We start from the raw sequence: 14,630 nt of genomic DNA, 5'->3' as shown, positions 1-14,630 counted from the left end.
CATTTAATTATTGTTAGTTGTTCAAAAGTTATGTTAATGGAAAAATGAAAGAATTTGAGTTCATGAAGCATTTTCTACCAGCTTTTTTTCTCCAAATGTCATCAGATATCGAATGGGGCATCAGGTAATGTGAAAACGTTCTAAGGAACGAAAATAATTCTAGTAGCAGAAGTATTATTTTTGGAGTTTGTAGATTTTCATTTTAATTTATTAAATTTAATAGTAATTTTCGCTATTGCGTTGTATTTAATTTATTAAAAGTAAAGGAATATGCAGGTGAATTTCGTTAATATTTTTTGAGACTAATGGGCATTTTACCGGTTTATATTATACGTATATACCTTATAAAACGCTGATACATATAGAAAGAAATAAGTTGTCTTTTCTTTTTAAAGTTAAGGATGTGTTTGCATATTTTTTAGTTGTGACTTACATATGGAGTGTGGAATTATGAGGAGTGGCATCTCTTATGGTAGAACTGTTGCAAAAGTGTCCAGCTATCAGCTATAAATAATAGTTCCAAATCTCTCCAAAGTAGCGCTAGAGTAGCTAAGAACCTAGGCGTTATTGACGGAATGAATTGCGCTGTCTATGATTTGATTTTTTTGTTCAAGTACTCTAGATATTGTAGCGCCACATATTTAAAGTTTTTTGATGACACTTTTTGGTACATGGAGATTTCGTTCCTTATCTCCACCTTCCGTAGACTTACATTTGCTTAAATCGCCTTTGACGTATTTTTAGGATTTATTTAAGTTGTGGGCACGTTTCACACATGTTACATTTCGGCAACAGAAAAAACAAATTGGAATTTAAATCTGTTTTTACCCAATTATGTTTTTAAGGCAATTTATCCCCATTAGACCGCGAGCCAGGAACAGATTTCCATGACCAATCGTCTCCCGGGCGATAACTCGTATAGTGGTTAACGGCTATGTATGATGAACCCACGTGGACGTCAGCTGCCGCTCCGTTGGTGGATTGAGGAATGGCAGCCACAGAAACATATAGAAAAGAAATTAGTAATCACCTCTCGTTCGATACTTTGTCAGACGACAAAGGCCTGGCCCGCGGTGTATATCTTTAAGTTTCGGATACCCCACACTATAATTGTTACCTCTTATTTCAGGACACGAAGCTTGCCGAATACAAAGCGAAGCTGGCAGCGCTCGGGCAGCCCGTGGACGACGCCCCGGACGCCCCCGCCCTCACGTAACGTTGCCCGCATACGTAATGTTACGATCATTCTTGTTACTACGGAGAGGACCCACTTGCAAAATTACCCTGTGTTAATCATCCGTTTGAAAGCGCCGGTGGCCTAGCGGTAAGAGCGTGCGACTTGCAATCCGGAGGTCGCGGGTTCCAACCCCGGCTCGTGCCAATGAGTTTTTCGGAACTTATGTACGACATATTTCATGACTCCAAACTTTTGTTTGATAAACATATTGATGGCATAGTAAGCAACGCTTTGAGAGCTCTAGGATTCTTAATGCGAAACTCCGCTCACTTCACCCAAGCTAAGACTCTTAAAGTTTTATATTGTGCTTTAGTTAGAAGTAAACTTGAATATGCTTCCCAAATTTGGAATCCTTGTTATAATACGTACATTGACAGGATTGAACGCATTCAGAAAAAGTTTCTGAAATACTTAAGTTTTAAGCTTAAAAGTCCGTATCAATCTAATAACTACCTAAGCACTTGCAAAAAACACCATCTAATTCCTTTACAAAAACGTCGCGAAATCGCTGATATAACTTATATACTTAATATCACCACTGGCAATATTGATTGTCCACAACTTCTTTCTAAAAGATTTTATCCCCCCCTTTCAGTTAAACGCACTTTATCTAATTATAGGCAAAATAGTTTCCTGTGTCGCGCAGCTCGTAACTTGAATAATTTGTCGAAGGATCTAGATATTGACGTTTTTAATTGCTCAATCCCTAGTGTAAGGCGCAATCTCGTCAATCAATGCTTCTAAATAACATGTTGCAGGTAGTGATATGCTATGGAGTGTGATCTGTAACTTTAATGTATTTGAGCCCGGTCCATGTTGTTCATCTAAATGCGAATATAAGTTGTTTATCTTAGTGTAATTTCATAAGTTATAAGTGTTCTTACTTATTGCTCATATCTATTTCTTGGTCTCTCTTTTTATTAATTGTAACCTTGATATATTTCATATTGTAATATCTTGTGTCACATGTGCTTTTGTATCTAGTGTGTACTTTGTAATTATATATACAGTTTCTATTTGTGAGTTCCTGTAATTGGCTCTGTACTACTATCAAAAAAGTTTAATGTATTTTTTAAAGCTGTTGGAATTCCTTGTATAAATAAATAAATAAATAAATAAATAAATAAATATTGACGACCGGTCTGGCCTAGTGGGTAGTGACCTGCCTATGAAGCCGATGGTCCCGGGTTCAAATCCTGGTAAGGGCATTTATTCGTGTGATGAGCATGGATATTTATTCCTGAGTCATGGGTGTTTTCTATGTATTTAAGTAGTTGTACATATGTGTATATTATATATATCGTTGTCTAGGTACCCTCAACTACTACTACTACTACTACTACTGTCGGACTTAGTCAATTTGTGTAATGATGTCCTATAATATTTATTTATTTTATTTATCATTTGATACGAAGCTTTTCGGTGAAGGAAAACATCGTGAGGAAACCGAACTAATCCCAACAAGGCCTAGTTTACCCTCCGGGTTGGAAGGTCAGATGGCAGACGCTTTCGTAAAAACTAGAGCCTATGCCAATTCTTGGGATTCGTTGCCAAGCGGACCCCAGGCTCCTATGAGCCGTGGTAATAAGCCGGAATAAACGCTAGAATGATGATGGATGCCACAGAGTAGTATGGTAAAAGGGGTATAGCACTGTGAATGTCATCTCGCTTTGGGTGGTAGGGCACAGCACAGCGGATGTCATTCCCTAGAGCAGAGCCCAACTGTACCTCCACCTTACAGAAAACAGCAGCCAAATAACACTAGACCCTACTCATAGTGTTGTGTGCCCGCCGGTGAGTAACGTTGCCAGAGCTCAACGAGGGTGCGGAGTGTTAGGGTCGTATAAACGTATTTTTTCTAATAAGTAGTCATTTTGTAGATGGGGCGTTTAGCGTAAAAGACTAAGGTATATTTTGCGAGTGGATCACATTAATAAACTAATTAGCTATCCACATTAGTTCCGTCGTGCAGATAGAGGTAATACCAATTTATGTTTATGCCAAAATGTGTTTTAGAGACTTGTAATAAAAGCTATTTTCTAAAATCTACGACAAGTGACAATTCTAACCAGTTTTGACCATAATATATCGATATTACTGATTTTTGAAAGTGGACCTTATATGAATAAACTTAAGGTTGACTTTAGAAATATAAATAATAGAGTTAAAGTTACAGATAAATCGGAAAGAGTGGGGATTTATTGTAGCATTCTTTATGTAAACGACTATGCCTTTAGGTACTTAATTATAGATATGTTATTAATTTACCTAAAGTGCTTATTTATGCCCGATTTAGGCTGATAATCGCAAAATATGTTGTTTCTAATATTGATATTTCATAAACAAGTTTGCTTGGCTTTGGTACTATTTTTATTTCCTACATAATCGCTAAAATGTGCTGCGAAAATTCCGCGCTCTTTTTTTGTAAATATACTTGATCTTATTATCGTTTTAGTCCTTATGTTTATTTATAGACAGAACGCAATGTCAATTAGTAACTGGTTCCATTTTTTTTAATTATTTGTAATTAATCTTTTCGACGCCGTGACAAACACAAAAGCTGTCACTCGGCCACGTCACCGAAGTGACGAAACTGAAGTTGAACTTTATGCATATGCACGTAGGTCTATGTTGCCCTGTGGTCTGTGACGGATTAATCCGTCTTGGGCGTTGGACCTACGGTGCGGATATATCAATCCTTGGCGTCAAAAAGGTTAACAAATGAAATTAACTTATGTGTCATTATGTTAAAATTGTATAACAAATACAGTTGTGGTCGTTTTATTTTGCACGCTTATATTTAATGAATTTTACTTTTTATTTTCGAATCTAATATTTAGTATTTCTCAATTATAGATTATACCAACTTGTGGTTACGTGCAATATCATTCCGCTTTCTAAACTATAAAAATACTATAAAAATACTATAAAATAAGTGATACACACAAATGTTTTTTTTTTGTTGTGGATCTTTGCCTTCCATCGAATAAAAATACCATTATAATCAACATCGTAACAGATAGTATAGCTAGTTGAAATAGCGACCTTCCCAAAAATTGTCCAACGTGTTGCTTAAGCGCTTATTACACTTGTCCTGCCGTCGGGCATTACGAGCGTGGCCGACGCCGCGCCCGAGCAACATCGTTTTCCGTCCGTTCCGTCACGAAATATAAGTAAGTAAGTAAGTAAGTAAGTAAGTAAATATTCTTTATTGCACCAACAATTATACATAAAGAACATGTTAACAAAATTTGACATGTAAAAAATACTTTGTTCGAGACAAAAATGTTTATTATTTGATATTTCTGCAGTTGAACTATTTTTGTACTACAAGAAATATTGTAAATGATGTGTATTTCGTGAAACGGAAAACGATCCTTTGGCCCGATATCGGGACCGACGTCCCGGCCGTTAGCCGTCCGAAGGCAGGATAAGTGTATTAAGCCCTTTAATTTGAAAATTTATAAATATAGCATTAATACGTCAGTGTTCCAAAATGTTGAAACTATTTTTCTTGATCTTGTTATTAATATTATTATTTGTTAGGCACTGCTAGTGTGACTCAATTTTTTTTTAATTTGACTGTATTATTTATAATATGAAGTGTGAAATATGTAGTTTATTTAATAGATTATTCAAATAAATACTGTACATATTATGACGTGATTTTGTTTTTATTTATGAATACTATAAAAAAAAATTAACTGGCTCTGTGGGATGTAGCGATAAGCTTAAAAAAATAAAAACACTATGTTAAGTCATCATCACATCGCAGCGAACTCTCAATAGCCATTTTGAAATCCTCCAAAAAACGAAACAACAAAAAATCCTTGGAACTGTCGGACCTGCTCACAATATTCAAGGGGTTGGTAAAAAAATGCGACCTACACAACATCTGGACCTACAAAAAGCACTTTTGCATTTGAAACAGATACTTTCGCTAACGCTCTGTCAATTAAGAGTACAATTAGGTATACTGTGATTAAAACACTGGTTGTTTTAAAAGCTTTTATTGTATTCATTTTATAATGATTACTTATACAAGTTATACATAACAACAATAACATAACACACTAATATACAAATATCAAGATCTATCTACATTCATTTATCTATGACAGTCTTACATTTCGAAATCAAAAAACAAAATGCATAGCAATGGCATGTCTATGATTAACCCTTTCGACCGGTTATTCCCACTAGTTACCACCAAGTTGTTACCAGTGGTAGCTACTGGGATTTTTTCCCCACCTTTTACCACTGGTAACAACTCGGATTTTTTTTCCAGTAGTTACTACTGGTAAAAGTGGGATTTTTTACCATTAGTTACCTAAATTTTTTTAGCGTTCAATAGTAATAAAAACCGTTAATTTCTCCTGAACTATTTATTTTTTGCATTTGCACTAGCTTAATATTTCTGATCACTTTTAAGGCAGTTTATGAAACACTAATCGACTTATAATTATTTATGTTATATGGCACTCTGTATTTATTCTATACTATTTCTACTATTTTTCCCAACCCGGTTTGGTCGTAACTAAGTAGTGGTTAGTATTGGGATTTTTTTTCCCAGTAGTTACCAGTGGTAAAAGGTGGAAAAAAAATCCCAGTCGTTACCTCTGGTAACAACTTGGTGGTAACTAGTGGGGTGGGAAATGAAATTCGCCCAAATGAAATTTCTGCGAAAAGTTGGTTGGCAAGTGAAATTCGGCAATACAATTTTCGGCGAAAAGGCAGAGAACCCAGGTACATGGTATCATAATATTGCATTGTCACCCAAGATACATAAGTATGCAAATTTTCAGCTCAATCGGAAATTGTTAAATGAATGAATGAATGAATGATCGTTTATTTGCGTTAAACAACAAGCGTATATATACAAGGTGTTAAATGTTTAATTACAGCACGATTCTTGTTTGCCATGACTGGCGTACAAATATTACTACTTACTAACTAGCTAAACTAACTATGTACAAAATTGATGATTGAAATGAAAGCTTCTAAAAAAATACTTCTTTAATTATACTTATATAACCTCGAAAGGGTTAATCTCACCCCACTAGTTACCACCAACTTGTTACCAGAGGTAATAACTGGGATTTGTTTTCCCTCCTTTTACCACTAGAAACTACTGGGAAAAAGAGTCCCAGTAGTTAGTACTACTTAGTTACCACTAAACCGAGTTGGGAAAAATAGTAGAAATAGTATAGTATAAATACAGAGTGCTTAATAAATAATTATAAGCCGATTAGAGTTTCATTAAAAGTGATCAGAAATATGAAGCTGGTGCAAGTGCAAAAATAAATAGTTCGGGAGAAATTAATGGTTTTTGGTTCACTGCCCTTTCGCCGAAAATTATATTGCCGAATTTCACTTGCCAACCAACTTTTCGCAGAAATTTCATTTTCCAACTTTACATAATCCAACCTAACCAACCTAGTACGAAATTTTCATTTCCCAACTATGGGATTGGGAAATGAAATGTTTGCGAAATAAATATTTTGGAAAAATTATTGGGCCACATGAAATGTTTGCGAAAAGTTGGTCGACAAGCGAAATTCGGCAATACTATTTTCGGCTAAAAGGCAGGCTACCATGGACCTGATCTCATGGCCATAGGAACTCTGTGATGAAACAACGCAACGTAATAGTGTTTGGGGTTTTTATAATTGAGTATTAGTTGATGGTTTTTTTGACAAAAACTTATTTTTCTTTAAATTGGATGAAAGTTCAGAAAGTTTTTAATGCCACAAAGATTGCAAACAAGTAAACATTTTTAAATTTGATAAAATGAAGTCCTGGTATCGTTTTAGCGATAATCTTTTTATAAGGAAGGCAGAAGACTTTTTACAAATATAACTTTTATTACTTACATTATGTTTTTAAAGTGCGCTCTTTCTATGTAAAAACAACTTTTTACACCAAAATATATTATAGCTAAAAGTGCCGAAAATAATGTGATTATCATAGTATTATTTTACTAATCAATGATATTAAGAGGAAAGAGGACGGCCGTTTCTCCATACAAACGTAGTCCCCATTTTCCTCTCTGGATATTTACATTATAGACAATATTTTTACATTATTTGATGTACCTATATTAACCATAGCAATGCTATCGTTCGTATCATAAACGTAAAGGACATTTGACTTTTTCGATTTGTTGTATAAAATATATAGGAGCGAAAGACAGATTTCATACATTAAAATAATTCTCCGAATTCCACACACGTATTTTTAATCACTCGCGCGACATGTTTCGGAGAGCTTAGGTCTCAACAGGCACGTCGCATTATCTTCAATTTGACAAGGCGAGATTACTGGTACGAGAAAAATGGTACGTACGTATTTTACGTGGTACCACGTAAAATACGTGAAGCGATCGAGATTCGGCGGCGCCCTAATTTCAATCGAGACAGCGGCTGGGCTGTGCCGCCAGCATGGAAGCCTGTGATCCGTATGTAGAAAGCCAGTGAGTGTGGTGACAGTATAGTGGACATAGTGAGTTCGTGCTGTTTGTCGCTACAAGTGTTAGGTGACCCAAACCCAAACACCACACCACTATGCCCGCCTACTACGATAGCGCAAGATCTCCCCCAACCGGTTCTCAGCGCGCGCGCAGCGTACGACGCGGCGCGCAGCAATACGAAGCACGGCCGTCGTGAACGCTGCTCGCACTGTTAATGCGTGAGGAAAGGAGACCTAAGCTCTCCGAAACATGTCGCGCGAGTGACTAAAAACACGTGCGTGGAATCAGTAGAATTATTTTAATGTTAGTATGTCTCACGACACCTTAAATTAGATTTCATACAAATGTTCCTAACTCTTATAATAATTTTAAACGTAGGGGCATAGCTGTTGTTTATCTACAACAAATTGTGTCAAAATATTTTCAATAATGTTAATATCCAGAGAGGAAAATGAGGACTACATTTGTATGAAAAAGCGATTTAGCGACTTCCGTCTTAATGAAAAGAGAAAAATTAAAAGAGTGGTGCAAGTTTCTAAGCAATTTAATACTTAATATTTTTAAACATATTTGCTAACTATATACAACGCCAATAAATGGCTCATATAAATAATAACTCAGTTATATGATTCATATACATAATTACATATAGACGTCATTTACATTCACTCTTAGAAACCAGGAATAAATAAAGCTATTATAAGAACAGAATTATTTACGAGATATGAAATAAATATCACTAACATCTCGCTTTTTCGAAATCGGAATAATATGCTTTTTTGCACTAAAAAAAACAGTTTTTTTAGCCAAAACTTACCTAACACGCTCAGAACCCCTAGTGTAAATTTATTCGATAGCGTGACGTGACCTACGCGTTTGCGTTAAGTCTCATTTTGTACCATGTGGATTTAGAAACACCGCGCCAAGCGGGACGTTATGGAAAATCGAAATCCCATACAAAATGCGACTTAACGCAAACGCGTACGTCACGTTTCGCTATCGAATAAATGTACACTAGGGGTACAGTAATATGTTGAAACCTGCGGCCTTAGGGAATAAGGGTACTAGTCGAAACTTGCCCGAGGGCAGCGCAGGCGTAAAAGGGTGTAAGTTCCACGTAACATTTATGCCCTTTTACACCTTAGCTGCGCGAGACTTGTACCCTTTTTCACTAGGGCCACATTAACCAACTCTATTGTTACCACGATATTTTTGAGTCACCTCTTTTAGCATAGACTGTTCAAAGAAAATCAACAAACAATTCATTAGGAATGGCAAAAAAATGTAATCTAAACATATTCAAAATACGCGCCGCCCAGAACACTTTCTACATCTAATGCCGGCTCCACACGTAACTATACTATATATCGTAGCGATTCATCTGTGCAAACCGATCTGCGCAGATTTATGGATCGTGTGTATCCAAAATCGTTGTAGATTAGCGTTCATCGGTGGCAGTTTCAATTTATATTAGACCTTCGATTTATCTGCACAGTCTGAAATTGCTACGATATATAGTTACGTGTGTAGACTGTAGCCAGCATAAAAGGTCAGAGCACTCCGGCTGTGTGCGTAGACGTGCGTCGTGCGCGTGCTCTTAAATGTTTTTTTTTTTTAATGATACAGTAGGCAAATGAGCAGATGAATCACCTAATGGTAAGTGACTACCGTCGCCTATGCACAACCGCAACACCAGAGTGCCAGAGGGTTTGTAAGTGCGCTGCCGGAATTTGAGATAGGAGTACGCTCTTTTCTTGAAGGTTTGAAGGTCGTATCGGTTCGGAAATACCGCAAGCGACAGTTCATTCCACAGTTTAGCTATGCGAGGCAGGAAGTTACTGGAGAAACGTTGGAGCTGTACACGCACATGTCACGCAAGCGGTGTGACGTCTCTCATAATTATCTGCATATTACATTGCGCACGTACTAGTCTACGCACACGCATCCGGTGTGCACAGGCCTTATGGGTAGAGTCAGACCAAGCTAACTCGGCAGCGATTTTGACAGCACAGACTGTACAAGTGTTATTTTAAACGTCATAATTTCCTAGAAGTTTGCGGTTTTAAATAACACTTGCACGCTCTGTGCTGTCAAAATCGCTGCCGAGTTAACTTGGTCAGATTTTACAGACGTTTTTGTGTCTGTACATATTTAAGGTTACTATAGATGTGACCAATGTGAGTGTAGGGTACTATGAAGAGCAGCACTATTTATTTCCAATTATATCTTCTTTCACTTCAAATATCTAAACTTTAGCGCTTACCAACAGTGCTACGTGACATAGAAATAGAGGCTGACACACAGCAGCACGCCGAGCACGAGGAACACCATGACGAGCACGAAGCGGTCTTGCAGCGCGCGCATGATCATGGAGTTCATCAGGCGGGAGGAGCGGTTTAGCTGCTCGTCTGTTTCGCGGAGCTGCAAATAAAAGTTACAAGTTATTATAAAAATAAAAAAAAAATTGACGTGAAAAATTCTTTAGCCTGTGCACTTTTTGTGATGGGGAAAAAATGTTAAACTCGCGACAGGTCGTGACCGACCGATTCGTCAGATTGAAAATTCGTAAGACGGACACGTGACCTGATCGAAAAACTCCATGATGGTTCTAGTAATGATGATGGTGTAAGTCGTTGAAATTATGGATGGAAGTTGATTTTTGTGAGAGATAAACTTTTTAATGTTAAATAATTGTAATAGTTCTGAAATGTTAAATTTTTAATGTAATATAAATTGTCATGTTTGTGTACGATAGTGCAATAAATGAATATTGTATTTTACCAGATAAATGATAGTACTTTTATACTGATAATTAATGCAATTCGTGCAAAGATTTCCTAACCATTCCAAAATATCAAAAATGCACAACGTTAATTTTCAAGTTTTCACTTCTGCCGGCACTCCCGGAGTGCAACCCGTTGTTTTTTGCTGAATATCCTTCTTTCCATTTATGTGTATACATTCTCGAAATCTTACGAATGAGCCTTATGTCAATAGGCGGGTCCGCACAGAGCGAGCATACGCGCGAGGCAATTTCCTCGCGCAAAAAAACGGCCAGTGTAGACGTGCCTCTGCCGAGGCAGCGCGCGCGTCTTCGTCGCCCGAGCCGCTCGGTTCGGCAATTCTCAAAGACGCCTCAGACGTTTGCCGCGCGCAGACGTTAGACGTTTGTTTATGGTGCGCATGGTTATTTTGTCCATACTTACGTTAAAAGTTGGAAAAAAATCATAATTACAAGTTCCGCAAATTGCAGTGTCCTTCTTTTCTTCCTCATTTTCTTTGTATTGCTTTAATTAGCAAAATAAAAGAAACGCAAGCCAGTGCAGTCATTACGTGCGGCGCCATTTTGAACAGCTGACTGATTGACGCCATCTTGCTCAGAAAATTGGCTCGGGTGAGGCAAACGTGCCGAGGCAAAAGTTACACGAGCACGTGTTGTCTAGGAGTTTCTGCCGTAATAAGAAGTAGTCTTACTCTTCCTCTAGACCGCTCAATAATCTCCCTCTGGAGACTCAAGTCCTGCACCACAGCGGCTCCAATCTGCTCCGTCTCTAGCAGACCCTGTAGCCCTCCGTGAGTCTTCCCTGCCCATTCTAGCCGCTCCATGTTGTCTAGGAGTTTCTGTTATAATAATAAGAGTCTTACCCTTCCTCTAGACCGCTCAATAGTCTCTCTCTGCAGACTCAAGTCCTGCAGCACAGCGGCTCCAATCTGCTCTGTCTCTAGCACGACCCTGTAGCCCTCTGTGAGCGTCTTCCCTGTCCGTTCTAGCCGCTCTGTGTTGTCTAGGAGTTTTTGACGCTGGTCATTTGATGTCCAGTCGTCGAAGTTTTCCTCGCCGTCAGTGTCTGAAAACGAACTTAAGTATACCCATAAATCCCATAATACACAAACTAATCTCAGGGTTTTGTGATAAAATGTATACACTGACTGTTTTGAAACTAAGGCTACAGAAAACGCAACTATTGTTCACATGTGTAGCATAACGTGAGTCACTCATCGTGAGTGACTCATGACTTGCGAAACCCCGGTAAAAATATAGAATAGAATGGAAGACTCTATTGGCACTCCTTAGTTAAAGATAGAGCTTAAAGAAAAACAATTAATTAAAGATACAGGTAGACAACTGGCGATTTTATCGCTGAAGAGTAGTCTTAACCAGACAACCTTCCTTTAAAAAAAATGATAAATACTCACTTTCTAATTTATAATTTAAATAGATATAAGTCTCGCCATTTTAGAGAGAGGCGGCACACACCCAGATATATTATAAAATAAATGGAATTGAGAATTTTAATTTAAGAATGGCGAAAAATGTATCATGTTAAAACACGATGTATTGTTTGTGCATGCCGCTCTCTAAGACTCACAAGTACTCAGTACTTACACCCTCCAGCATTGTTGGTAACGGAGCGGTACTCATCACGAACGCGCTGTAACTCTGCCCGATACGCCGCCACACGTGAACCGGCGCTGCCGCGAGATTCCAGCTCCAACTGCTCAAGCTATATGCACAGAATATGTGGGTTAATTAACTTCTTCTTGTCACTTGTCAAACCCGATGTTAAGGTCCGACCGAGATCTCGGTCTCGGTCTCGGCATTCTCAGCCAAAATGGGCCGAGATTCTTGCCGAGACCGAGACTAGGCAATGAGTTATTATTGGTGAATTTGAATTTTCCGCGCACAGGCGCCGGGGTCTAAGACACCCGTTGGTTGCATCGCCAGGTTGGTGTGACGTATTTAGGGTTTTTGTGATTTTGATTGGTTTCGTACCCACATCTTAAGCCAATTACTTATCCAATACCAAGTGTTGGGATCAGATAGGCGCGGTTGCAATTCATTTGGGTCTTTTCGTTTTGTGGTCGTTGTTATTGATGAATAAATGAGTGTATATTGTTATCGGGATGTAACTTAGATTAACATGTTGTGAGTGGAAGATTGATACTATTATAAATATATTTGTGTTAACGGAAAAAAGCAAAGCATAAGTACAAAACGACACCTGTGGAGGATTTTTTGGGTTACAATACAGAACTCTTTATTTTGATTATTGTTATTGTACCCCTTTTTGTGCACATTCGTTTGTTTTGTGTAAGGTACCACGTCGGTGGCAAACAAGCATACGGCCCGTCTGATGGTAAGCAGTCACTATAGCCTATGGACGCCTGCAACTCCAGAGGTGTTACATGCGCGTTGCCGACCCTTTAAAAATCTGTACACTCCTTTTTTGAAGAACCCCATACTGTATACCCTTGGGAAAACCTCGGTAGGGAGCCATTCCACAGCCGGAGCGTCCGCTGGAGGAAATTCCTCTTTAACCGCACAGTACGCGACCATTTAGGCTCTAGGGTATGAGGATGAACACCCTGCCGACGGCGAGCGATGCGGTGATAGAAAGAATAGAATAGATTAGAATTAATTGTATATATTTCATATGCAAATTGAAAATAAATTACTTAGTATTTTTTGTACGAGAATAACAACATTCTTCATTAAGTACCTACTGACTCGATGATTGTTAAGTTCAAACGAGACAAATTAATAAAGCAGTACCTGCTCTTCCTGACATTTTTTGACACACAATACAAAAAAGCAGTACAAGCAAAAGAGTCTCGTCGTTTTAATAAGATCAATTTTTTTTTATAGCTCTTAAATGGCTTAGCCGCCCATATTCAAAATAATTGTCGTAAAAGTGATATGCTTATTAAGCTTTATAATTTCGATATTTCTATATGGTTTTGCTCTCCCGGTTTAAAAGTTAAAGGGGATCATACTATTTTTTTTGGAGTGATTATTTCCAAAAGTATTTACTTAATCAAAAAATCTTTTTAGCAACCTGTATGTATTTTTAAAGACCTATCTAATGATGAGCCACATGAACTAAGAAGCGACTAACATAATACATCAACACGTAAGTTCCAAATTTGGTTATAAAATATATTGTATAGTTTATGAGTAAAACGGCTGTGACACACACAGACCGACAGACATAAGGACATGATGAAACTATAAGGGTTAAATTTTGGCTATGGAGCCCTAAAAATACTATTTAATAGCGCGTAGAATTGAATATGATAACTTTTTCTGATAAATCGTCGAATTTCGATTATAAAAACACTTTTAGTGCAAAATTCGTCTTTTATTTCTATTTTATAAATACATACTCAGTCTCGGTCTCGGTCTCGGCCGAGAATCCCATTGAATCTCAGTCTCGGCCGAGACAAAAAAAAGAGTTCTCGGTCGGGCCTTACCCGATGTTATTTTTCAAATTTACAAAGTTATCATTCCAACAACTCAAAAATTAAGTATATCCTCTGAAGGGCTATATTGTTACATAGTTTCCAGCCAAAAATAGTATAAACATGAATTGTTAAAATTTCCAAAGTCATAACAATTTTGCACAATACATTTAGCTTGAGACATTGCTGGTATAATGCAAGGACATTTGTGCAATGGCTATAAACCTGTTTATTTATAACCTGAAGTAGGTTATCACCCGCAAATCATGAGGCTGCGTGAAAGTAAAATTCACACAGAGATAAAAACATGCAATTCTATTTCTACTCACAAGATCATTCGCTTCCTCGAAATTTGCTTGAATTTCCCGTGTCAGCTGATCACGATTATCTGAAACACAATCAATATAATCTATCTCTCGAAAATATAAACATTTATACGTAATTACAATGCAATTTCACACGATATTTTCAAAACATACCTTCGTGGCCTAACTTCAGTCGTCCGATTTTAGAAGTTATGTCCGCAGTAAGCACTGAATACTGTTGCTCGTATGATTGAATTAACGTCGCCATTTTAACTAAAGCTTATTTTCAAAGCTAGACACTCTTATTTATATATTTAGACTAATTTTCAGGAATTGCAGTAATACAAATACACCATCGTCGAACACATCATGACAGCTG

At 37.5% G+C, this 14,630-nt stretch overlaps 3 protein-coding genes across 4 annotated transcripts in view; 1 reads left to right on the top strand and 2 right to left on the bottom strand.

The window, feature by feature from the left end:
* Positions 1 to 1,382, top strand: part of LOC133526429 (general vesicular transport factor p115) — a 22,116-nt gene extending 20,734 nt beyond the window's left edge. The window contains exon 11 of the mRNA XM_061863058.1: positions 1,130 to 1,382. Coding sequence (XP_061719042.1) covers positions 1,130 to 1,216 — 87 coding nt within the window. The 3' untranslated portion in view covers positions 1,217 to 1,382. The remainder of the gene's footprint in view (positions 1 to 1,129) is intronic.
* The window catches only part of LOC133526400 (stress-activated protein kinase JNK), a 483,516-nt gene that overhangs the window by 385,664 nt on the left and 83,222 nt on the right, over positions 1 to 14,630 (bottom strand). The window lies entirely within an intron of this gene.
* The window catches only part of LOC133526422 (vesicle transport through interaction with t-SNAREs homolog 1A), a 23,948-nt gene extending 9,318 nt beyond the window's left edge, over positions 1 to 14,630 (bottom strand). The window contains exons 1-5 of one of the 2 annotated variants that reach the window (XM_061863052.1): positions 14,426 to 14,630; positions 14,276 to 14,334; positions 12,094 to 12,211; positions 11,352 to 11,554; positions 9,970 to 10,127 (exon numbers count right to left, since the gene is read on the bottom strand). In XM_061863052.1, the coding sequence (XP_061719036.1) occupies positions 9,978 to 10,127; positions 11,352 to 11,554; positions 12,094 to 12,211; positions 14,276 to 14,334; positions 14,426 to 14,519 (624 nt within the window). In that variant the 5' untranslated portion in view covers positions 14,520 to 14,630 and the 3' untranslated portion in view covers positions 9,970 to 9,977. Of the gene's footprint in view, positions 1 to 8,234; positions 10,128 to 11,351; positions 11,555 to 12,093; positions 12,212 to 14,275; positions 14,335 to 14,425 lie in introns of those variants that run through there. The other variant, XM_061863051.1, reaches the window with a different exon arrangement.

The sequence above is a fragment of the Cydia pomonella genome, chromosome 16, assembly GCF_033807575.1.
Source record: "Cydia pomonella isolate Wapato2018A chromosome 16, ilCydPomo1, whole genome shotgun sequence".
NCBI lineage: Eukaryota > Metazoa > Arthropoda > Insecta > Lepidoptera > Tortricidae > Cydia > Cydia pomonella.
Note: the sequence above shows the minus strand (reverse complement) of the source record. Positions and strands in the feature narration are given on the sequence as shown.